Source organism: Pararge aegeria, chromosome 7, assembly GCF_905163445.1.
Source record: "Pararge aegeria chromosome 7, ilParAegt1.1, whole genome shotgun sequence".
NCBI classification, from domain to species: Eukaryota; Metazoa; Arthropoda; class Insecta; order Lepidoptera; family Nymphalidae; genus Pararge; species Pararge aegeria.
In genome coordinates, this window is record NC_053186.1 from 4178393 (window position 1) to 4206153 (window position 27761).

General features: G+C 36.7%; 1 protein-coding gene across 2 annotated transcripts; it reads right to left on the reverse strand.

Moving 5' to 3' along the window:
- Nucleotides 1–6077: 6077 nt before the first annotated feature.
- On the reverse strand, nt 6078–23889 carry LOC120625195 (endoplasmic reticulum junction formation protein lunapark-B). 2 transcript variants are annotated; one of them, XM_039892179.1, is made up of 10 exons: nt 23841–23873; nt 23555–23732; nt 15167–15402; nt 14051–14183; nt 13876–13969; nt 12702–12823; nt 11068–11197; nt 9891–10034; nt 8061–8144; nt 6078–7366 (listed from the first exon to the last, which is right to left on the reverse strand). In XM_039892179.1, exons 2-10 carry the CDS (start codon nt 23579–23581, stop codon nt 7293–7295), a joined length of 1044 nt encoding a protein of 347 aa, XP_039748113.1. In that variant the 5' UTR covers nt 23582–23732; nt 23841–23873; the 3' UTR covers nt 6078–7292. The 2 variants fall into 2 exon arrangements, with proteins under 2 accessions (XP_039748113.1, XP_039748114.1); XM_039892180.1 differs by having other exon boundaries at nt 6078–7363; nt 23555–23889.
- Nucleotides 23890–27761: the final 3872 nt, after the last annotated feature.

Consider the following 27761-nt stretch of genomic DNA (forward strand, 5'->3'; position numbering starts at 1 on the left):
AATCACGAGGAGTGCAGATGCAGTTCTTTTAGATTCCGCTCACCGATGCAAAATGTTCGTAAAAATGTACATTTTGCTTTTGATCGATCGAATCATTACCCTCAGCACAGCTAGCAGGGGCAGGAGATAATGATATTCCCGGGGAAAGGATAATAATTTATCTTCTTGTTCTGTCTCTGTATCTACAGCTTTATCAACTCTCTGAGCAATGGGGCACAAGCGGAAAAAATATTGTATTTATGAACGGGGGTAAACTTCTCCCATTCCCTAATGCCGTGGTTTGACAGGTGGACAAGTTAATTTTATCCACGACAGAGGATATAATCGGGGGATGTAATTTTTTTTCCCTGCCTACGCTAGCCGTGCTTGTGACATTTATGGTACATGGTATATCTGCGAACATAAGAGTTCATGTAAAGTAGACCAAGTGAGATTGTGGGAACTGTTCACATAAACAGTCAGTGCACGATTAAATATATTGGGTGTTAAGTCAAGGTACCTTAACTAAATCCCCTCATCCCCCCCTCGCTCCCCCACATACAACTATTTATAATTAAATGAGTATCAAATTTCAAGGGTCGTAACATTTGTAAAGCCTAAAAGGCTTACAAGGTCTCCACGTCCAAAGAACCTTTCTTGATCTGTTGTTCTATCTATCTATGTATAGTTTTACAAAACACTATATTTCAATATAAAGTAGTGCTTATATTTATTAGCATCGAAAATGGTTCAACTTATTTGAATATGTCCTCAGGTTTCCAATGAAACATAATGTGGAAAATCCCAAAATAGCGATAACTTCAGAAAAATATTTTTAAGGCAATCGCTATTTTGGTTTAGTTTTAAAAGTTGGCGTTCTTAATGTTTTTTTTTTAAATACATAGACAAGTGCTTGACTGCAATCCCTCCTAATGATGATGCAGCCTAAGATAGGGCGCGCTTGCCTATAAGATGCCTATTCACTCTTGATTTGAAGGTACCCAGATTATTGGTATCGGGGAAGACGGAAGATGGGAAACCATTCCAGGCCTTTGCGGTGCCGATCAGAAATGAAGAAGCAAAACGCTTCGTACGCATTGATTATATCTCAACAACTTAACGGTGCAGATTCTTTCGATGCCTCGCAGTTCGATGGTAGAAAGAAGATAATAATAAATAAATATACTACGACAATACACACATCGCCATCCAGTCCCAAAGTAAGCGTAGCTTGTGTTATGGGTACAGAAGATGGTTTAACTGATGGATGACTTTCAGTGGCGTGCACTCCATACATGCACAAAAGCACTGCATACCCTAACATTGATATATAACTCGTAAAGGAGGAGAATTTGTGCCGTTTTATGCAATTTTCCTGGTGTATGCATACCCTGGTAAGAAACCCAGAGCACGCCACTGATGACTTTCACCTTATGTGGTGAAAACGTAATTATAAATTGAAGATATGACCGTTTTCGTATTTTTGTGTCCGCAAAACTAGAAAAGCAGTATTACTTCTAGTATTACTAATAACTTAAGGAACTACTTTTATATGAAAATATAGTGCTACGTTTAAGCTTTTCATTTCTACATCCCCAAGAGTATGGGAATCAATGTCAGATAGTTTGTTTTACTCAATCTGGGAAATTATTTTTTCAAGTAGTGTCATTACTTTAATTAAACCAATAAATTGCTCTAAGAACTTAGACCTCATTAGTGATTATTAAGAATAGATAGTGCAATGTGTGGATTTCCCAAATCGCCCTACTAAACCACCATTAAAACTCATCACAGCGTTTTAGTTTATAATTACGTGAACTCTCTGTACATTATAAGCACCGTATAGCAATCATACAGAATAGAAACACAAATGTTTGCACAAACTTACGCGTACTACTAGCTAGAATCATGTTTTAGAAGTATAATAGACAGTGTTATCCAATATATCGGTGGAGCTTTACCTGGCTTAGTGAATATATTATACAACGTGTAACGGAATTACGAAATACTGTTGAAGGATGCATAAGTGTTATTCATAAGGAATCACCCTCAAAATAGGACCACGTCTCATAACATTGTTAACTTATGACAACCCTATTGAAGATAAAAGAACGACACGTGCATAGTAACTACGCTACGCGACGCGTACCTAATAAGGTGACAGGAGTCACTTGATTTGACTTTTGCATGTGATGTTAGGGCTGTATCTGATTTATTTCAGTACAAACAGTGTTATTCTCAGAATCTATTCATTGTCTCAGAGACATTATATAATGTACCTATAAAGAATATGAAATATTATTTCGGTTTTCATTTACACGTTGTATAGCTGAACAATAATAAACCTTAAAGCAATAAACATAACATGTAGATTGCTATAAACCACAAAAACCAGACAAATAGTTTATAAGTTAGCACACAATTTAGTTTATATGTTATACCGTCGGTCAACGAAGACAGTTGTGCTCTGAGTATTTCAGAAATGAGATCTGTAAAAACAGATTGAACGGCATAGCTCACAAATCGCGAAGCTGATACTGTACATAACTTTGAGAACCGATACACACTGGGGTCGCAGGGTGCTGGAATGGTAACCCTGCATCGGTTAACGCACTGTTGATGCTAACTAGGTGGACGGACGACATCAAGAGTCAAATGGAGCCGCAGGTGACGCAATTTCTTACCATTTAGAACACCTATAGACCCATAAATAGCAGTGGTCGTCCAACGGTTTCACGATTAAGCGACTTCCTTGGATCTGCTACTGGCTCTAGAGATTACTGGTTTCAGAACTGTATGATTGCTACACTGCGATATTATAAGCATCTGTTTTCGAAGAAATGGAGAATTATTATTGTTTTATTTACGATAAAAACGTCATTGATAATAATTTAGGATTTACCCACCCAGATAAGATAGTCATTATTATCTTAAAGGCGCATTACGTAATAGAGGATCAAGAATTTCCTGCTGTGTTATCTGAATTGACATCGTTTGCCACTGTTCTGAAAACGCCCCGGCCCGCCGCTTCGCATCGCACACCCGTTTTCGCTTCGATTATTTTTTTCTCTTTACTCGGCTTGCTTCATGGTGTGATGTTAAATAAACTTTAGTCTTCCTGAACAATTAGGATATCGAATGCAAAAAAAATTTTTCAAATCCAAAGAGGAATTACTGAGATTAGTGATTTAAACAAAAGCATAAACACTCTTCAGCTTTATTATATTAGCATAGATAGATAAATTACGTAGTATCAAATTAAGTAACCCTGGAAGAGGGCCTTTTGAACGCATGCCCCATAATAGTCTAACGAAAAATTACAGTGAGCTACTTTAAAAAACTAAAGTCGAAACTCGTATAAAACAGTATTAATCACATTTTAACACCCAATTAAAATCTGTAATAAATGTTTTATTAATATGAACAATCACAATATTGCCAACATTGATAACAAAAAAAAATCATACTGTTTGACATCTTCTATACAGAGGATTAAATAAAAAATAAAAGAAAGCTTCTGGCCCTGCACTGCCTATCATTAAAACTATCAAGTTTTGTTCAACGACTTTTCAAAATTCAGTATTAATTTATTTTATGCAAAGAAAAATATAAATCATGTTATTTCAAGTTTGAAGGCCGATTGTCGCAGTGGGTAACGACCCTGCTGTCCGAGTCCAAGGCCGTGGGTTCGATTCCGACTACTGGAAAATGTTTGTGTGATGAGCTTGAATGTTTTTCAGTGTCTGGGTGTTTATATGTATATTCTATGTACCTATTTATGTATATTATTCATAAATATATTCATCAGTCATCTTAGTACCCATAACACAAGCTACGCTTACTTTGGGGCTAGATGGTGGTGGTGTGTATTGTCGCAGTATATTTATTTCTATTTTATTTTACTGTTAAAGCAATTTATACACATCCCCGTTGCTAAAACGCTGCGAGCACGCAGGATAGATTCTCGTTGTGGATGCTACATTACAGATTACAAGTAGAGTATGTATGTGAAGAACCAGAGTTACCGACATAGCTCAACGAGTCGCCCATAGTTCGGAGAAAGGATGGACGTTGGGGTCCCAAGGTGCTGGAATGGCAGCCCCGACTGGTAAACGCAGCGTTGGCCGACCCCCAACGAGGTGGACTGACGACATTAAGCGCGTCGCAGGTAGCCGCTGGATCCAAGCGGCACAGAACCGTGGAATTTGGAACTCCCTACAACCTATGTCCAGCAGTGGACGTCTATCGGTTGATATTAAGATAATGATGATGATGATGTATGTGAAATATTGAACATTGAATATTTCACAAAATATCGAGTTAAAAAAAAGTCGTAGAACAAAAGTTGTAAGGATTAACGTTAACAACTACAAGACGAGAGCTTTTTTTTTTATTTATTTATCCCAGTATACAAGGCTAGTTGGAAACGGGCACAACTACTACTAATAGGACACCACTCACAAAAAGTATCAAGAATATATTGGATAGAAGCAAGTCGTTTCTTTGCGGAAATCCATAATATATTATGAAAATTAAGCTTAAATTGCTATACTCCGCGAACAGCACGAGAATCTGTATGGTGTTATTTATAATTTCTTCAATCCGTATACTCCACACCAAACAAATCGGCAATGTACCCTACATTGCCGAGGATCTGTTTTTTGTTAAGGACTCAACAATTCAGGAGATTTTGACTTTTAACTGAATAAATGAAATTACACCATACAGATTCTCCTGCTGCTCGCGGAGTATAGCAAATTAAGCTTAATTTTCATAATATCAAGAATATAAGACTTATAGGAGTTACTATATCAGTTTTCATATTAAAGTAATTTACACAAATAAAATTGGCAACCCTAACAAATCGTGATTACTTGAAATTGCAATTCCATTTACAAATGTTTATAAGTTTTTGAACGTCTGTGTGAATTGTTTTAATATTAATTAAGACCATTACATTTTTGATGCTCGCTTTTCGCTGTTATGATTTCGCTGTTACGCCATTGACATTAAATATATATTCAGCCCTGGTATATCAGTAGTGTATCAGTAGTGCTTTTTTTGATAGTGCCTATCAGTGGAAGTAGTACCGCCATGCTTATTTCGATGGAGCCGGCTGCACGCACGAAAAAACATGACGTATGCGGCGTTACCTCGCTCTGAGGCGTTCCATTCAAGGCTTGAAGTGCAAGAGAGAGCGCGGAACGAGTAGTATTTTCTTACGACGTTGTCACGTTCAACTATCGTCAGTAAGCCGACTGTACAGACAACCAATTTTTTATTTACCATAGAGTTGGCCATCTGCTTGGTCAGTCAATTATAACTGTTGTCACTGCGTAAGTTTTTATGACAACTATGTACAGTTACTCTCCTAAAAGTATTGATCTCTGGAACCAGTCTTTAAACCCCAGCGGCTAAGCCTTTCTAACTAACGTATATAGAAATGTATGTATAAACGTTTATAAAAAAAAAATTACTTCCGTATGTCTGTGTCCGCAGAAAATAGTCAATGGATTGACTTGAAATTTGATACACAACGTTGTAAGAGTGTTTATATGTGCATTTCATTTCTAAGTTGTCAATGCAATGGGAATTAATGCCAGACTGGGTGAAGCATGACCGGGTTAAGCCATTTTACTTACAAAAATTTGAACACTTTCTTTAAAGCAAATAATGTCAAGCCATTTTTATAAGAAACCACACCCAGTGAGCGTGCTCAGGAAATATTTATAAAATAGAAATGTAATTCTCGAATACCAGTTTAATAAAACTTTGGGGTAGGCTTTTATTGTAGTGCTTTTATTTTTGAACAGCTGTTACCCGCGACTTTATCTGCGTTTATTTCGGGTTTTTAAAAATTCCACGAATACTATTTTTTCCCCAGCGATTAAAAATAAGCTGAAGATTAAAGCATTTGCCATTTTTTTAATTTAATTTAATTTATTTATTTAATCCGTGCATAGGTAGTAAAGATATTTTTTTCAATTCCCCGGGAAAGGTTTCGTTGGAACGATAAACAAGATACACGTTAAAGCAAGTCTGTTGGTTTGTCCTTCTTTTACGCAGTAACATTCACATTTATAACAATAGTAAGAAAGTGAAAATAGTAAACGCGGGCAATACCGCGGGCTAAGCTTGTTTCATATGAAGAATGTTTGATCGCGCCCGTTTAGCTTTTGAGGGTTAACGCACACGGTGACAGAGAGTATCGCTAATTCAATGTAAAATTCCGAGTACTACGCTCAGACGACTCAGATGATAAAATGCGAGGAAGTGAGTAAGGTGGTTTGTTTGTCACGCTTTCACGCCTACTCAAAATCACATCATCTATCATTTAATTTACAAATAAGTTAACCGCGATACAGAAGAGGACATATGGCAACTTTCATCCAGCAAAAAAAGTTCAGTTGTCTATGGAATGGGAAAAGAACCTTTACAAAAGGACAACCCATTTTATTGTCAAAATTGTCATATATACCTATAATTCGGAGACGCAGTGCAAAACTAATGAGAGGGTTTTTGCAATGCAGTGCGGTGTTGCCTGCACACGTGTGCGCTAAGCTTCAAGATGCGCATTTTAAAAGCATTTTTTATTCCGTAAGGCTATCCATTAACTGTCCCATTTCCGTCGTTTGTCGTTACTTTACTTTTAATTAATTAAATTATTACTTTTAACAATTATGGTCCAGGAGGCCGTGGGATAATTTGAATAGGTGCTGGATAAAGGCTTAACGCTTGGACTAAGTTTGTCTACCTTCCTTAAGTATGGTAGGTATCTTAAGTAGAGCTCACAAATGTTCATAAATAAAAAGGAATATTGCCAAGCTCATTAGGAAACAAACTATTTTTCTTTTCAAAGATGCGTTTTTAATTTTTAACGTATGTTTCGTTAAGTCCGAAACAGAAATATTTGCAAGATTTTTACGATTATCATCATCTTACCATTTTTACTTTTTTTATTATTTAATCGACTCATGTTTAAAAAACGAATAAAATCGTTCAGAATTTCTATTACTTTATCATAGGTAAGTTTGAAAGGTATAAAACGTTCTCCTTGAGTTCCATTCGATTTTAGAACTATATAGCGACCCGAAATATCGTTTAACTTAAATTTCATAAATATTTATAAATGGAGAATATAATCATAATTTATAAATCCCACCAAGAACCAGATGATATGTCTAGTTTGCCATACTCAGGTTACATACGATTAAAAGTACTTGAAATCATTTAAGTTTTTTCAAGCACCTAATCAAATTTTTCCACTGGCTCTCGGAACAATATTTTTAATTCAATAAATAACAAGTTTCACGTCAGTCTTCTTTTTTCTCTTGCTCGGACTTCTTTTCTTCCTCCACCGGCGAGGGAGAACGATTTGGAACCCCTTCTGAAAGAATAGTATAGAATAGAACTATTGCAACACAACACAATAGGATAATTACAAGAAAAACAGAAAGGATAAGAAACCTTTGGAAAATCTTTGACAATAAAGACCTCCATGGCGTAAAGGTCAGCGCTGTGGAGACCACAGTAGGTGGTGTCCTTGGTTCGATTACAGTCGGGGTAATTTGGGAATTTTAAAAATTTCAGAACTTTACTTGTGCGGTCGCTTGAAGCGTTTTAGCGTTTCATACATAAAATTTACCTCGAAACCCTTTTAAGTAATATTTTGGCAATCCTTTTGATCATAGAGGTCTTATTTTGGGATCTCTATAAATAGGAATTTATATCTTGTTACCACTACTTGTATGAATTTACGTCTAGTAAAAAAATATATATACATATATATTATATATACATATATATATCGTATATACTTATATATATACATAAATATTATATATACTAAGACAACAGCCGCATCGCCATCTAGCCCCAAAGAAAACGTAGCTTGTGTTATGGGTACTAAGATGACTAGGTACAGATATCCGGACACTGAAAAACATGCATGTTTATCGCACAAACATTTTCCACTCAGAAAGCAGGGTCGCTGCTAACTGCGTCTACGGGCCCTCGAATTATAAAATGCTCTATCTAGCTTAGGTGTTCTACATCAGGTTCTTCTGAATTTTCTAACTTACCGCCATTCTCAGTTATGGTCTCGTCATTTCGGTCGGCTTCGCTGTCGCTACCGGAGCTAGCAGTCGGGGAGTCGTCGCCGCTACCTGTAACACGAAATAACACAAGTTTGTATATCACTTGAATGAAGCGGTGATAGCCCAGTGGGCAGGACTTGGCCTTCACTTTCGGGGGGCCGAGTTCGGATCCCAGCACGCACATCCAACTTTAACTGTAAAGGAAAACATCGCGAGGTAACATGCATGCCTCAAGAGTCGTCCATAATGTTCTTAAAAGCTGTGTGAAGTCCACCAATCCGCACTGTGACAGCGTGGTGGACTACGGCCTTAACCCCTTCTCATTGTGGGAGGAGACCCGTGCCCTGTACTGGGCCGGTAACGGCGTAACTTGTGTTATGCGTACTAAGATGACTGATGAATATTTGTATTAATACTATACATAAATACTTATAATATACAGATAAACACCCACGACACTGAAAAATACTTATGTTCATCACACAAACATTTTCCAGTTGTGGGAATCGAACGGCCTTGGATTCAAAGAAAGCAGGGTCGCTGCCCACTACAATTAAAAAAAAATTGGAAAATCCAAAAGTGCACGCCTCATAATCTCATTTTTTTCACAATAAAATTGAAATTTTTTTAACTGAACTTTCAATGCTCATTACAAATTTTTTTTTCATATTAATTATTATTCATTTTTTGTAAACAAGACACGGGAATGTCATAATGATCGCACATTGAAAGTTACAATTAATATTAGCTAGAATAATTACATGGAAATTTAACGACAGTGAATTGAACGCTCATATTAACTAAGAAATTATGTCGTTATGTTACTTTAGATAATTAAAAAAAAATTATTCCGCTACGATCATTTTTTCGACCAATTTTGATGCCACATACACCCGTCCATACACGGACGTCCAGAAAAGATTATGTTTAATGTTATTATTTACTACGTTAAATAAAAAAATTGTTATTGAAATGTATTTTATGTGCCTGACAAATTATTTGACTTGATATTAGTGTACTCAAATTAACCTGTAAGTGCAATATAAATAACAAAAAATCAATTTCAGTTTAGAGTAGAGCACAACCTCAACGCTTCGCTTATGAGGCGTGCAACACACAAACATTTTCCAATTGTGTAAATCGAACCCACGCCAATCGGCCGTCACATAAGTATATTGTTAATAATAATAATAATAATAATCTCTCTTTATTAAGACAACTAAGGTCCACCTTTGTTAGTAATACATCTTAAACGACTATGTTAGTATTAATTAATTATATTAGATTAAAGAATAAATTCAATATAATTTGCTTCACCGTACAAGCACCGACATGAAGTGTTGCAAGATAGGTGAATCAAACTTTCCCGCTAACATATTCAGGATACTGTTTGAGCTCAACCGCAACCTTGTCAGGAGGGATGCCGTCTTTTTCCTTATAATGGCGTAAAAATCATCGATTCGCTCCTGAGCGAACATCCCAGACGCTGAACAGAACCTCGGCAAACCCAACAGTATCCTAAACCCATTATTATACTGTACACGTAATGTGTTCAGTGCCCTTTGAGTATATTTAACCCACAGGCCTCCCGTGTAGGTTTGACAATAGGCCTTAAACAACGTTACTTTCACTTCCTTGCTACATCGAGCGAACCTGCGGGCCAACATGTTACATTTGACAGCCAGAGATCTACGTTCTCGTTCTATGTCGACGCGATCCTTAAGGTCCTCCGTTAAATAATGGCCCAAATATTTAAATTGGGTCACACGATTATATAGATAGATATTAAGTGCGTTCTACTGGTTATGTACGTACCGGCTATAGACCGCCGCGGTGCGGGCAACGCGCGTATAGGCGTCAGCGGCGGCGCGACTGGTTTTTGCTTCCTGGCTGCGTTCATGTGGCCGCAGTACGCGCATATGTACGACACGAACTCGAACTCCTCCGCCATGGCCATACCTAGTAACAAAGCAATCGGCTGAGTTCCTTGCCGGCTCTTCTCGGTGGAATCACACTTCTGAAGAAAACTTCATAGTTTGGAACATCGTCGCAAGATTGCCTGCCTATATTTCGGAGGGCTGCCACGTAAGGATCTGTATACCTACGTGGTTGATATACCGAGGACGCGTACGAGGCGCTTTGGATCTTCGCTAATTCGCTCCGCTGGGATCTGGAATATCCTTCCAGCTTCCATTTTCCCCAGTACCTACAATATGAGTAAGGTACTAATCAAGAGTGAATAGGCATCTACACTGGCTGCATCATCACTCACCTTTAGGTGTGCTGCATTTCTGTCAAGCGCTCGTCCATAAACATAAAAAAAAAACTGCCTTTCGAAGCGGTGGTAGAGTCACTACGAGCAGACTGACTCGACGTTTCAAAAGTGCTTATAAACTGGGCCAACTTGAAATAAATGAATTTTAAATTTTAAATTTGGACAAATAGGCAGAGGAAGGAATATTATTGCATAATTACTGTGAACTTTGTTATAGTGATCGGGTACTACTGACACGTTTTAAAGCCATAATGGCACACAATTTATCTGCATATGAATATAAGCTAGTTAGTTACACAACGCGTAACGGAATTACGAAATACTGTTGGAGGGTGCATAAGTATATTTAATAAGAAGTCACCCTGTGAAAATATTAAATCTAAATAAGCATATTTATTTTTCCATAAAAACTAATTCAAAACATTCTAAGTGTTTCTTACGACAAACCTATTGAAGATAAAAGACCCACACGTGTACCGTACCTAACAATGTGACAGGAGTAAATTGATTTTACTTTTGCATGCGATGTTAGGGCTGTATCTGATTTCTCTCAGTAAAGACTATGGAAATGGTTTATCTAAAGACTATTAGAGTTTCGGTTTCACAGATAATTCTCAGAGAAAGTAAATAATGTACCTCTAAAGCCTCTGAAGTATTATCTCGGTTTTCATTTATACGTTGTATATAAAATTACAAGCAATATTAACTATTGCTCACCATTATGGGAACGGCATCCTGAACAAATAAGCGCCATGCGATGGTTGGGTCCGTCTTTTAACAGGTAGTCGACCACTTTGTCCAAAGCGGACCGATTCCTGTCGGGCAACGGACGGGGAAGATGTTCCGACTGAAAATAAACGTTAAATAATAAAATTAGAAACCAACATTACTCAATATCGTGATTTTGCTATACTCCGCGAAAAGCAAAAGAATCTTTACGGTTTGATTTACAATTTTACCAATTTAAAACTGGGCCAAACCTCCACCTCAGCCAACACTACAGACGTGTGCGCAGACGATGTGAAACTAGCCGCAGGAATTTGCTGGACACATTCCGCAAAATAACCTTGGAGTGTCAAAATCCACAAGAAAAACCTTTGCCTAGCAGTGGACTTCCACCGCTTGAAATAAATTATGCTGAGCGTATGTAACTACATTGCTATTTTAATGTGTGAATGCATAAGTAAACTTAAAAACTAAATCATTTATTTCAAATATGCCAGCTATAGCTACTTTACTTTCTTTTTATTTAACGGGTTATTTCATTTTTATTTATTTATTTTATATTTTATTTATTTGTGAACAATGCTACTGAATATATTATTTATTTGTGAACCGCTAATGAATGAAACGATGATCACTGTAAAAGTATGAAACTGCCTAACAGTGATCACGCCCACCTCCAAAACTTAAATTCGACCACTGTTCACTGGATATTTATCAAGAAATCTAAATACATTCGAAAATATTAATTAAAATAAAATAAGATACAAAAAAAAACTATGATCAAAAGGGATACATGCAACAATCGTTCGTTTTCATTCATCATTCAATCGTTCTCTACGCGGCTTTTTCGGTGGATGCTAACTACCCACGACGGAAACCTCCCATTTCAACAGATAAATTTCAAATTCAGATAATTAATATCATAATTAATTCATTTAATTTATATAAATAAGGCTTTCTTTTATCACTTGAAGAAATTTGTACGCTGCACACTTAAGCCGATCTTTGTGATATTTTGCCTTGATTTGAATGAAGTAATGATTGAATGATTGATTTATTTCATCACATCTATATATAGCTATAAAAGGCAAAGGTGTCTGACTGACTGGTCTATCAACGCAAAGCTCTTAACCCATGACGGATCGAGCTGAAATTTATATGTAAGTTTCTATTTTTTTAAGTAATTTACGTTCATATTTTTCTATTAGAAGCAAGGCTTTTTTTTAATCTTTGTAGTTAAAATTTACTAAATCAATAATTGAACTTAACGTGTGCGAAGCTGCGGGCAAAAGCTAGTTACTTATATAAGTACAATATAATGTTGCTTACGGGCTATTTTGTTATTATTTCTTGCCTCGGAAAGCACGTTGAAATGTTGGTCCCAGTTATATTATATTTATTATAGTTATCACTTGCATGTGATACTTATCTTTGAAGAATAACAACCCGCATGACTCAAAAACTAAAATATAAAGAGCAGTCCGATTTATTAAATGGTGCCAGCAGCGTCACTTACGAGACAGTCTCAATATTCAACCGCTCTTTATTAGTGTGTCTGAACGTGTTGTAGGTTTCAAGTTTTCTTTTTAAATGGTAGGCAAAGAAAAATACAAAAAAGTACTTACCGTTAGCCTAGCGCCCTTATAAATCGCCATCGGTGAGTTCACAGGTACAATCATATTGTTATTCGATATCGGCGTAGAAGAATTCTGTATAGCTAGACGTTGCCGAAGTTGCGTTGAAGCCACTGTTAGTAACAAGCAATAAAATCAAACATTAATAAAACGTTACGAAAAAAATACTTAGCAATCTATTGATCTTGAATAATACCTACGAACCGATTATTTTGAAGTACGGCATAGGAAAACATCGTGAGGCAACCTGCATGCCTCAGAGGTCTGCATAATGTTCTCAAAGGCGTTCGAAGTCCACCATTCCACGCTGGGCCAGCGTGGTGGAATAAGACGTAAACCCTGTAATTCTGAGAGGAGATCCTAGGCCTGCAGTAGGTCGGGATACCTTTACCCGCGCCCTAATTAGGTTAGCACGCTACCATCTTACACTTTAACGGGCTAAATTGTAGTAAAAAAAAAGCCAACACCAGTATCTTTAAAAACGTTTCGTACCAATATCTTTACAAACGGCAAGAAATTTCTCTGATTTTTCTGGGATCTTGGGAACAAATATTAAGGGGGACTCCATAATATTTATTTTATTTTAATTTAACTATATATTTTTAAAGTGAGTTTGAAAAAATTTAAACGTAATATTGTGTGAATATTTCAAGCGTTACTGTAGCCGTTATCAATATCGAGCAAAAACCTCAAGTTTCTTGAATGTCTGGTGTCGACGAGAATTACTTTTTTTTTGTTATTACGTATTTTCACAGACAATTTATTTATGATGTCGTACGGCAACATAAATACATCAGCTGTCAAAAATTTCAACTCTTCAACTATCACTGTTCATGAGATAAAGTCTGGAACAGGACGGACGCACACCGGAGTCTCAAGAAGTAGAAAGAAATTTGCGAGTTCTCTCTACGGTCTGGGAGCTTTTCATCCCTCCATTAGATCTCGACATCAATATGACATCAATATTTTTGCTTCAAGGAAACTCGTGGTTCCAAATTTCTGATACTGGCCTATCATATTATAAGTCTTAGTAATATGGTCCTTTTTTAGCCTTCGGGTACGGAACTCTAAAAGAAAAGTCAATGGCATTTTCTATTTAGAATGCCATGTTACTCTGCCTCGTAGATCAAATAGTTCATGAGGAAGCAGCTACTTATACAAATACCTGGGGTACCGGGGACGTTAAGCGGTGCAAATGGTTTCATCGCTTTAGATTGCTCGTCAGGCCCGCCGTACTTGTCCAGTATCTCTTTAGCGACCTGCGATGAATTCAAAACAATTTATTCAGCAGACAATTCCAACAATACAAAGAGTATTTCTGTTTCTGGATAGTTAATTACCTTATAAGTCTCCGTATTCATGACGTCTTCTAGAATCTTCTTTTTCTCCTCTCTCATTTTTTTTAGTTTCGCTCTGTTCTTGTTCAATGTCCAATCGTAATACCACGATATGGCAGAACGGAGGAATATAACTCTGTAACAAATGACATCCAACACGTTTCATAGGCAACTGTTTTTTTTTTTTTTTTATTAACGATAGGCCAGCGTTTGACGACAATCAGTACAGCGACGTACACGACAGCTTTAGGATTTGGCGGCAATATTGAATTCGTTTTTCCTGGAAATTGGAAGCATGTAGCATATGCAACTGTTTTTCCTGGAAATTTCCAATTTCCAAAAGTGCTGAAGGAGATTAAGCATTTGTCAATTAAGGTTTTGTTGCAATAACAGACCACTACTTATCAGAAATTTGGTACCACGAGCAACCTTGAAGCGATCGATAGAACGAGATCTAATGTAAGAGACCTCAGAAAGTAGAGAGACATTTTCGAGTTATAGAATCTCAACTTTTTGATAGCTAAGTAAGTTGAAAGATTTTTATTGTATGGAAGGAGCGCCATCTAGTGACAATATTAGGAAACTGTACTGTCACTAGTTGGCGCTATAATTGATGTTAGTATCGAGGAATGAAAGAACATTTAATCCCTCGATAGTTACATTTATCTTTGTGCTTCAAGGAAACTCGTGGTTCAAAATTATAGCTAGACAGCATACTATTTTCACTAATTTATGTCGTGGGTTTTTTTTTTAATTTTTAATCTTATTTTGTGAGATGAAGGAGGTTTATGGAGGAAGCGGTGATAGCGCATGCGGTAGGAGCTCGACTTCACTTTCAGGGGGCCGAGTTCAAATCCAACCACGCACCTCTTACTCTTCTAAATTATGTCCGTTTTAAGTAACTAATATAGTGAAGGAAAACATCCTGAGGAAACCTGCTACCTGAGAGTTCTAAATAATGTTCTCAAAGGTGTGTGGAGTACACCAATCCGCACTAGGTCAGCGTGGTGGAATACGGCCTTAACCCCTTCTCATAGGGAGAGGAGACCCGTTCTCTATAGAGGGCCGGTAACGGGTTGATTTGATGAGAGGAGGTTTTGGAGAGGAGGTGGCACTCACAGAACTGGCAGGATCAGTAGTGGCGAGACGTGGAGTATCGAGTGCAGCCAGTTCTGGCTTCTCCCCGCGTACATAAAATAGTAGAGTACAGCGAAAAGCAGGTACAAAGCCACGGAGTAAGCCATGACGTAGCCAATGACCCTCTTGTGGGTCTCCTCCTTGTACTGTCCATCTTGCTCGATGCTCTTTATCTGAGTTTCAAGGTTTTCGAGTATATCTGATGTGGTTTTCTTGCGCTGGAATTAGAGAGCAGAAATTAAAATCCTTTATTCATGGAATTATTGAATTTTACTTATTACTACCCAACAATCCGTGAACCTGAAGTTAGTCCGTAATGTTTCTTACTCCTATTTTTTTATTCCACTTCATCAGGTGAGCCCTGATGATGATGAGCCCTGCAATTTCATCGCTTACCAAAATTGATGATGCACTCTGAGATAGTAGCGGGCTAACCTGTTAGGCAGTTATATTAAGCCCATGTTACTCTGTGATAGCACCTTAACTTTTCTAAGTCATGGGCGTTTAGTTACTCAAAGTAACTAAAAATATTACTTGCTTCGACGGTGGAAGAAAACATCGTGAGGAAACCTGCCTAAGAGTTCTACATAATATTTCAAAGTCATGTGGAGTCCATCAATCCGCACTGGGCTAGCGTGGTGGAGACCCGTGCCCTGTAGTGGGCAAGTAATGGGTGAATATGATGATCGTACCAGAACGCCTAAAAGCTTGGCGGCATGTCTTTGTCGGTAGGGTGGTAACTAGCGCACCCTTAGCTACTCCCACTAGACTAGACAACAGAAAATTCAGAAGTTGTAAATTTTGCACCAGCCGGGTATCGAACCTAACCTCCCTCTTAAAACCACAGCGCTCACCGTTGCGCCAGGGACGTTGTCAAAAAAACCCTTCATCGCCGGTGGTAAGACAGAGGAGGTCTGTGCCCAGCAATGCGACATAATACAATACCTAACCATGTACTTAAACATAAAACCCTAAAACATTCCTAGTAAATAGGTAGACACGTTATACCTTACAAACCGAGACAGCTTTCGACTTTGAAATGAAACGTGACCTAAAAATGAGTCTCGAAAGTACAAAAACACGACCGCGGTAATATGAACTCTATCACCACGTAATAGGAGCTAACCGCGTAATAAACACAGACTTTAGTCACACTCTAATGCATTCACTTTCATATCAAAGAAAATAATACGTGCACATTTTGAGATACTTTTTTGGTCGCTGCTTTCATAGTGTCTAGAAATATATGTCCCACGTATGAATGAATGAATGAATGAATACACTTTTATTGTACACCAAAGAAAAAAAAGTAGTTACAAAGATATAAATACATATAAAGAGAGTACAATTGGGTGGCCTTATCGCTACATAGCAATTTCTTCCAGGCAACCAATGGCGTAAAAGGAATAAACATAGAAAAGAGGTAGGTGGTGCAATAAATAAGATTTAAAATTATACAAATATATAAATAAAATATATATATATATATATATATATATATATATATAAATATTTTACATATAAATACAAATAAAATATATAACATAAATAGTAAATACCTATATAAATATATAACATATAACATCCTCAATTTATATGAAATACATAAATAATTAAAATTACACACTTAAAATGATATAGTAAGATAAGCAGGGAGGCTAATTGAACGCAATAACATTTATTGTTAATCCATTTCTAAAAAGGTTTTCTGATTCCAATCAAACACCTGTACTCTCTTGCGCATGTGTATATATCTGTAACTACTTTTTTCTTTTCTTTCATTAATTCATTCAACTTGATGAATCCATTACCGGTCAGCTACAGGACAACGGTCTCCTCTTAGAATGAAAAGGCATTCGGCGGCTTGGCAAGTGCGGATCGGTAGACTTCACACGACTTTATAGAGAAGAGAACGTTACAGAGAATTCTCAGGCAAGCAAGTTTACTTCACCGTTAAAGGATGTGGTATTCTAAATGCTTAAACGCACATAGCTCAGAAAGGATACGAGGTGCGTGACGGGGATTGAGTTCTTCCCGACAGAAAGATCTAAATCTTAACTTATTCTACCTTATCATTCCTTTTTATTGATTCCCATGTATGTATTCAGTAGTAGTTAGAAGAACGGAGAAGCAGTACCACCATCAGTGGCATGCACAGGGTTTTTGACCAGGGTATGCAATAAACAAGGAAGATGCCATAAAATGGAAAAATCCTTCGTATTTATGACTTTTACAATTTTTTTGGTTAGGCAGTGTTTTTGTGCATGTATGAAGTGCACGCCAATGATCACCACTCTTATTTCTGTCGCAAACCTTACCATTTACCTTAGGTAAATGAGTACAGGGTGGCTGGTTGCAAGACATTTTCCTTGCATACCCTGCGAAGTATGTCTTTGTTTATAATAATAATAATAATTTTATTTAGAGCATGTTATAGGATCAATTTGTTAGTATTACAACTACAAATAAATAAATAAATATACTACGACTATACACACATCGCCATCTAGCCCCAAAGTAAGCGTAGCTTGTGTTATGGGTACTAAAATGACTGATGAATATTTTTATGAATAATATACATAAAATACTTAAAATATACAGATAAACACCCAGACGCTGAAAAACATTCATGTTCATTAGACATTCGACCTCGTATGCTAAACCTGTATATGTATATATATCATGTTCCTATGTTACCCAAGCCTTGCAACAGTAAGTAAACAATATCGCCATCAATCTGAACAGCGACTTCCGATATGTGCGTGTTGCGTCACTAAATAATGAGATCATAATACCATGGAGATTCTAGAAAACCTATTTAGAATAAATTAAATATCTAGTACAACACAATAAAACGGTACAGGCTTTCTGAGCATGTTTTCAAACAAATCAGCTCACTTAACGATTGCCATAGTACAGGTCAGACTGCAAAAGACGATGATTGACGAATTACACCTTTTATTTAAAGGAACCCAATGAATGCAAAAGTCTGACTCACACTTGGTTCATTTTCATTTTGTTTGATTCGATAAATAATAAGAACTAAGTTTGGACCTCACCTAGTAAATGACAGTCTAACATACTAGCAAGTCTAAAAAAACAAAGCAACTTCTGTGTTACTATTAACTTTTAAGCTAGATCATATTAATATCATATACCGCAATAAAGCGCTAACGTTGAATTCACGTTGGTAGTGTAGTTTAGTGTCTAACTTACAATAGAAAATTTTCTATAGCAAGAAACTATTCTAAGAATAACAATACGACAGTCGTAGAAAAATTACCAAGTGACCTCTTACGACTAATGACTTTAGCATCTTATCTATCTAACGATAACATTGATATATCTTTGACTCGGTCGGTTTAAAAATAACTTCATTTGATACTACAGAATTAGAATTGATTTCATTGTATTTTTTTTAACTTTACGCTCGGTTGCAACTCTGCCTACAAACTCACTGTGCCCGTGACTTCGCCCGAGAGTAATCGTAGTATTATTACAGCAGAATGGATATCCATGCTCAGAACAACGTTCGGAAAGCCCTCAGGGCTCAGACCCTACCTTATGTCAACCTAAATGGCTCAGCAGTGATCGCTGTGGGAGGTTCTATTCCCTGCAGAGGTAATTTAGAATTTACCTATAGTTTCCTAATTTTCTCTACTCTTAAGAAATACTTCCACTAACAAACTACCGAAAAACACCTACCACGAAGCATTTAAGCGTTCCGGTCGCGTAGAAACAGATTAGGGGAATAGGTTAAATATAACTGCTTCCTGACAAGATAGCCCGTTGCTATCTTAGACTGCATCATCCCTTTACAACAGGTAAGATTGCAGTCAAAATTATAAATGCCCGAATTTGCCCTGCCGGACATCGAATTCGACGCCTCACGCTTATCAGAGCGGTCACAATAATTACGCCAGGGAGGTCGTCAAGTTTTCAAATAGTAAGTATATAAAATAACTTCTACTGCTATATTCGCCACCGATTGCTATGCATTGTTGACATTCAATATGTACGTATCGTATAGGTATTATGTAGATTAACTATAATTCATTGTTTGTGAAAAGGGGCACGGCTGACTGAAACAATGGCCTTATTTCGTAGTCTATAACAAAACATAATGTTTTATTTAGCGTGTAGGGTGACAAGGGTTGGAGTGTGAAGTTTCACTAATGTTTGAACAAGTACATGCATTAGTGGGGAAAAGTATGGCTGCTTGCGGCTCAGGTTCGCCTGGTCCCTGGTATCACGTCAACCGGCTACGATCTATGAAAGTATGGCTTAATATAAAACATGGCTAGTATTTAATAGTGGAATATGCTTTAAATAATAAATAAGGGAACGTAGACATTCATAGGTATACCCTAGTCACAATACCCTGATCGTGTTCCTCACCCAACTTCCATATTTTTTCTCCGGATAACTTGTCACATTGACAGTAGAGACTTCCAAATCTGAAATCTCAATCAGCAATATTTACCATACATTTTGTATGGAAGACAAAACCACGATTTTGATTTTATTTGATATTTATCAAGTAGACCAAGATTATATTAAAATGACAGACTTGTTGACATCGAGTTTTTAAAAACGGTTATAGGTAGGTAGGTATATATTTATCGAATTAAATGTTCTCAATGTAGGATTTATCTCAATATGTCATCTTATCTAGCCGGTAAAATATTGTTCAGACATGGTTTTACTTTTATCGATATTAGATGTGATATCGACATAGATATGTTTTGTGATTTCTCCATAGGTGGAAACAGTGCCAATGCAACAAATAATCGGTAAAGTATAATTGTTGTGTGACAATTAAGAGTCTTTGCCGGAAGGATAAAGCTGCAGCTAGCTACCGAAGACACACAAAATACGATGAAAGAAAAGTTTGATTTTATACCTACTGTCCTTCGTCACGTCGACAGCTGGTCTGACCCGCTGCGTTCATGCCAATACCGCCTCTGCGTGGTATCCGACCCAGATCAAACTATTACTTCTCATTGAATAAAAATAAAAATAGTATAAAAATCAAAGAAAACTCAATGAACGAGTATTGAGACTGTAATAACTGCCTGACGCCCCGACCCAAAAACCTAACTCCTGAGGAGATGTCTCAAACACATATTTTACGAACCCGATGATTAAAACAACGAAAAACACTTTATCCCTAAATAGAACTAGGGCTACACCTGTATGTCATTGAAAACGCTTTGCAGAGATTATGTCTGTTACTTAAGTCACCGTAACGTGATTTCTATTGGGAGTGTACCTACTGGCTAATCGCAATCACGGCGAAGCAGCCGTTTGAGATCTGGGCACAGAAAGCGCACGGAATATGGAGTGGAAAAATATCAAAGATCTCACGAGAAGTCAGAAAAAGAAGATTTCTTCCAGAAATTTGGCTAACAGTTATACATATTCCGAAGGGGACTGTCAGACAATGTAACTCATGTACAAAGACATTTTAAATTTGTAGAATATATTTTTTAATGGGCATGAAAAAGTAATTAGGTGTCTTAGTGTCACTTAAAGTTTAACATTCAATACTGATGAAGCCTATGTGAAAAAAAAACATATCTTGTCAAATAAATCTAATTCTATATCCCAATAAATTGTATAAAAATGGTATTCGTACTTGTAAATGATTTTAATTGCAAATGAAATCAAGTCAATAACAATTAAATAGGTAATGAATTTTTGTATCCTACACCAGCAGTAAATACTTGAAACTACTGAGTACATAATAAAAATATAGACTATACTGTAATCATTACCAAAAGTTTACATAAAAATCCTATTATATTTTCAATATGCTTGTCTAATACATAACAACTAGTAGAGAATGCTACACATTATTTTGTTCATTATTCAAAATACTTTTTATTAATTAAACATGTTCGAAAATAGGATAGAATTAAATGTAAGAAATTATCATATCTTTAATTATAATATAGCTAATGATTTAGTTGGAATGAACTAATCTCTGGAACTTCTAGCTGGATTTGCAAAATCTTAATATCCTAATTCTTGAGGAATGTTACAGATTGTTGTACATTAAGAGGCAAGCAAAAGTAAATAATAACAGGTCGGCAAATAAAATAACTAACACAAGATGTACATGAACAAATTCGCGGGAAATCTCTTCAAATGAGATAAGATTTATTACCTAATAAAGTTTCATACTCAAAATATTATAATGAAACTTTAATGATAATCTTAATTAATGGTTTATAACATAGTTGCGTAGTATTTATCTTTTGTTGAATTTTTTTCCATCTCACATATAAGTGGATGTGTGTACCTACTTAATAATTTAATACTAAGAAGGTAGGTAAATTCAAACCTTCATTTATTTATAAAGTGAGATAACTTTAAACAGTTAAGACACCTTGCAAATACCACTAAATATCATCTGACACTGCCCTGCACTAAGCTTAGCATGATTCAAGTGAAATCTATTCTAGAAATATAGTATTGGACAGATTCTAGCACATTTTATATGCGGAGTAAACTAACAAATCCCAGCGATGAAGTGCTGCTATTACTAGCCCCAACTCCAGGGAACTTAAGATAGTGGTAAGGTTCGATGTGTCACTTGCACATAAACAACTGCATAGCTGCTGCCGAAAGATCAAGATTAAACTATAATAATTTGTCGGGAGGGATCAAGCCATTTGTCTGTTAAGCTAACAGTAACTCAGCTGCAAATGGAGAGCAGTATGCTGGGAGTATATGTACAATATTAAATGCATCAATGGATCTCCATGGAAAAACCAAGTTTAGGTTAAAACCTTAACCTAGATAAATTCCTTGCACACAGAAGAAGAAGAAGAAACACTTTATTGCACATATAACATACAGGAAAAGAAACAGTAAGGAGCATACAGTACACAATGTAGACATGCTAAGGCGGCCTTATTGCTGCAAACAATCTCTTACAGGCAACCTTTGTAGATAGGACTTGCAGCAAGAGAACGGGATAGTGCCGAGAGTGTTGATAGATATACATAAATACCAAAATGTAAAGATACAAATACATATATAATTTAAATAAATATATAACATACATAATATATATATAAGTAGATTTTAACACACAGTTTTAAAAAAAAAACAGTTTTTTATCATTCATTGTATCCACAAGTCCCATAAAGTTTTTCATCAAAATGTTGCTATATAATGTAATGTTCCATAAAAGTGTTAATTCATTTTAATTTTTGCTGCTCTGTACTATCCTCTTCTCTACAAGAGAGAGGGTTTCGCTCCAAAGTTGGTTTAGCATTGCCAGTAATAATTTAGTTAATTATCAGCCATTAGTGGAAGGCCTTGGAACTAAATTTACTGTGAATCTTCCTTTTTCGAAACACCTTGTAGCTTATAAAAGAAGTTATGTTAAATTTATTATCACTGATTTTATCACTAGCTTTATCAGTGAAGAACAAATTAGTGAGGAAACCTGCATGCCTCAGAGTTCTCCTTAATTTTCTCAAAGTTATGTACCAAGTCCTTCTTATTCCAAGAGGACACTTGTGGCCTGTAATGGACCAGTAATGCGTCTTTAATGTGGACTTTATGCTTTGTTAGATTGTATAGTAGAACATTGAATTAAATTAAAATAGAATTTTCATATTGCATATTGAATTGGAATACCGTAGTTGTATATTTAATTTTGTATTACATTTGGATTTTCATAATGCAAAAGATTATGTTAATTACCTGAATGGACTGAGTATTGAACTGTCTGTGTCTGTGGTACTTGGAATCTTTTTCCTAAGGCAATTATCCATAAGAATTTTGCAAGAAATTTGAGACACCTCATTTATTTTAACAATTCTAGTAAATTTCTTAACTTACTAATGCAAAACACACATATTATAATTGAGTATAAAGTGACATTTACACACTAACATAAATACAACAATTCGTTTTTTTAACAAATTACAAGAATTCATGTTTTATTTGTGTAGGAATTCTGTTAACCAGGAAAAAAAGCATAATGTCTATACTCCACCAGATTCTTGCTTGCAAATTTGATTTGTGGATTTGGATTGAATTATGAAACAAATGGTTATATCAATGCTGTAGCAACCCTTAAATTCCCAAGGATAAATGTATCATCAGTCCATTCCCAGTATGGCAATGGCGTGTGGCAATTTTCTTCAAAATTTGTGCAGTGGTTTACTTGAAAATAGGTAACAAACATACAAGCAAACAGACGTTTCGCATTTAATATATTAGTATGGATCTTATTTCTACAGGTCATGGGTGAAGATTTGAATTCGCGCCAGAACAATTTATCTATCCACTATCGAAATAGTCTTGGCTACGTTACAAAATAAGATTAATAGAATATATTAAAATACTCACTCGAAATCTAGATATGATCAGACCCATTGCTCTTTCCAGACGAGTATTACTTTATTACGAACTATAACTACACCGTAAACACTTTAAAACTGTCGTATTTTTGATAAATCCTTCCATACGTTACATTAGAAACTATTTTAACCTATAACGCCGACTTTGGAAGCATTTAATACCTAATCTAAAAAATATAAATTAATTCACCAAGTCGTTCTAAATCAGATCACATATCCGTAATATTTATTGCAGTGGCAATAGCAATGAGACAGTAAATTTTAAACAATATTACAAGTAACAAGACGCGAACGAAAAAACGAAAAACAGTTTGACACTCAACACACAAATCACAAACCTCAAACTGACAGGTGACAAAACGGGAACAATGGACAAGAAGCACTGACTGACCACCAGTGTTGCTATCAGAAACATATTGTCTGTGGAAATACCTTAAACAAATCGTAGGACGTATTTACATCCTCTTTGGATGACGTAACGAACATCCTCATAACGCACTAGTAAATATTCGGATGTACAATTAAAGCGGATCTAGTAATTAAAAAAAAATAGCAAAAAATCTACAAGTCATCATTTATCCCTGACTAAGTAGGGTGCCCGTATTAAATAAATAAGTACTAAAAATGCTAATAACTTGTTAAGGCTAGACCGATGCCAAAAATCACTTCGCAATAAATTTTGGTTGATAGAAATACGAAAAATTCGATGTTATTTACTTTTTATGGTCTATTTAAAATGAGCAGAAATAAACAAACGATATTTAGACTTCGATAAATGGTTACGTAACAAACTTTGGAGCTTAATATAAGAAATCGCAATCCATCAGTCCCACTAGAGTAGGTACGCTAAGCCGATTTGGATTCAGGTCAGGGGGCTCAGTTAGACTATGAGGATTTTTTTGCATAGAATAAGGTTGTTTTTAGTTGTTAAGTACTAAAATAGGTTTAACTATTTTGTATTATTATAGTCGTAAAAATATAATAGGCCCGTTTTGACATTTGTCATCGCGACGTTACTAGTTATGGAACCATAAGACTCTGTACTCGATACTCACGATAAATCAATTCAAGTTTGTATCAGTACTGGATTGATATTATTATGTATTGTAAAGTGTTCGTTCGTTCAAAGTATTCCTTTAACTTCACAACCAATACGCGTAACTGGCTGTTGATTATACGTCCACTTTTCAACATGTTGAAACAGAGTTAGTACTATATAAAAACAAACACAAAAATCGAGCCAAATCACTATGTTTAAATTAATGTCCAAAATAGAAGAGCCATAGTTAATGTAAAAGTAAACAATATATATCAATATTGTTTACTTAAACGAGCGCACAGTCAACTTTACAAGATGAGGAACGAAAAACTGCGCAGTGCGCGCGGGGACGCTTCAGTCATGTGCCGCTTGGTCAGATACATCAACTCAGACTCATTATTTAGAACCCATTTTGAGAACCAAGCTCATTCGTTGCAGTAAAAATAACTACACAATATATAATTTCGATATTCAGTAAAAAAATGGTTACAGCTCTAGTATAAAAAAAAAAAGACTGAGAACGTAACTGTTTTCGGAACGTTTCGCAACAATTATAAATTGCATGCTACTATGAAGTAAGCGCAAAAAGAATACTCGCGATATATTCTTTCGTATTATTTAACTTCCCAAAAAAATTTACGTATTTTTTAAAACACTGTATGTACTTGATTTTTATTTTTTTGTTTCTTTCAGTTTCGTTCCAAGTTACATTCTATGGTCTTGCACAAATGTCAAAACGGGCCTATTACATTTTTACGACTATAACACGATATTGGGATTGGCGGGAAACTTCGAATTTGGCGGACGTGGTTTTTTTAGATTTTAATTTTTAATTATGAATTGAATTGTAAAACTGGGGACTTCGCAGCGTTGGCCTTGGTCGACACACGTGTAGTGATTTTCGGTGTTGTTTTTAGTGAAAAGTAGCCGATTTTTGTGTTTTTTTTTAACAACCGTTTTGGTGGTGGTGAGTGTTTATATTAATAGGGATGGAGCTAGATACTCCTCCGGAGCCTCCAGACCCTGACGGGTCTCGAATCTTCACGCATGAGGATGTGATGCATGATGCACCTCGCGCGTCTAGCCAAACATCAAGAAAACGCCCAGTGGACACTGAAAAGTCCGCTAGCGTAACATTCAAGAAAAAAACTGTAAAAGAGTCATCACAATCGGTTCCGTCGATCCAAACTGTTTTTACGCATCCTTCCTTTGCAGAAGGCCCCGAAAGTTACGATAAGGATGACAAAGGCCCCTTCATAGTCCATGTCTCAAGGGAAATCTCAGATCCATCTGCGGGTACGTCTATCAGAGCACTTAAATTCGGTCAATTTATGCATAAAAACAAGTTCACCAATATTGTAAGTGATGGTGTTAAAAACGTTGGCCGTAACAAGATTAGCGTCGAATTTTCTTCTGCTCAAGCTGCTAACACATTTATAATTAGCCCAATTCTGCCCCTTACGAAATATCAGGCTAAAATCCCAACCTACAATATAACAAGGATGGGTCTAGTGCGAGGTGTCCCTGTAGACTGGTCTATGGAGGAGTTTGTGGAGTCGTTAGAACTACCTGCTGGTTGTGGTGCAGTTCTGAAAGCCCGCCGTTTGAACAGAAAATCGTCAAATGAAGGAACAATAGAATGGCTTCCCACCCAGTCGGTGGTAGTCACTTTTAGGGGTCAGATGCTTCCATCTAAAATTTTCTCATTTTACACCTCTCTCCCAGTAGAACCATACAAATACCCAACAATCCAGTGTCTGAACTGCTGCCGTTTCGGCCATATCAAAGCCCAGTGCAGATCTAAACCTAGGTGTTACAGGTGTGCACAGCCGCACACTGGAGAATCATGTGATGTCATCAAAGAAAAGGCCACGTGTATATATTGCTCAGGTAGTCATTTTGCTTCAGATAAGGAATGTCCGGAATTTACTCGCCAGCAGAATATTAAACTAGCCATGTCCCAGGACAGTGTATCTTATATGGAAGCCTCATTGCGGTTTCCTCCAGTTCACAAATCATATGCGGAGATAGCAAGAGAATTGTTCCCTGCTCCAATCTACTTTCCCCTTCCTTCAAATCCTCCCCATCACCCTTCAAACTCTCCCCAACCGAATTCTTTCAATTCACCCCGTAGGTCATACCGGGAAAAAATTATCCGCCCGGCTCGTACCCGAGCTCCCTTAGCGAAGGGTTATGACAAATACGCCCACCGATCCTTTACCAACAGTCCCTCTTCCTCCCTACCTAATGGCTGGTATGGCTGGCCCTTGGCAGCAGCCTACCTGACTCTCCCCCATCCCAAAGTAAAATGCTAGAGGTTCTCTCTGAATTCCTTCTGAGTATCGTTGCTCCATGCAGCGAAATTCCACTACCGCCCAACGTTGCACATAACTTATCCCAACTGTTTAATATCCTAAATAATGGCCCCAACAACCTTACTACAATGGAACAGTAAAAGCATCCAACCAAAGAAACAAGATCTTTTATCTTTAATTAACCTGCATAACCCTATCATTGTTGCTATCTGCGAAACATGGCTGAGGCCTGGTTCTCGCTTTCGGGTTCCTGGCTTCTGCTGTGTGCGGGATGACAGGAGTGATGGTTATGCAGGCAGTGCCATTTTTATTCGATACAATCTCCCCTTTTCTTCTATTCCTCTCCCCGCTCACAGTGATCAACTTAATGTTGTTGCTGTGAGGAGTCTAAATATTTCCTTTCTTTCACTGTATATTCCACATCCTAATCCATCCTTGATTCCAGAAATCCGGTCTATCCTATCCTCCCTTCCTACCCCAGTTGTGATTATGGGTGACTTTAATGCTCACCATACTTCTTGGGGGTGTTACTACTGTGATGGGTTTGCTCCGTTATTGATAGACATCTTTGAGGATACTAACCTCTGTATCCTCAATGATGGCACTCCTACCCGTAGAGTCTATCCCTATCAGAACCCAAAATCTGCTATTGATCTATCCCTTTCTTCTCCCTCTCTTGCATCTCAGCTATCCTGGAAAGTCCTACCAAGTACTTTTGGCAGTGATCACTTCCCTATCATCCTATCCCTGAATACTAGATCATTACCACCTTCCAACCCTAGTCCATTATTGAAGTATAAACTGCATAAAGCTGACTGGTCACGTTACGCTCAATCTGTTGA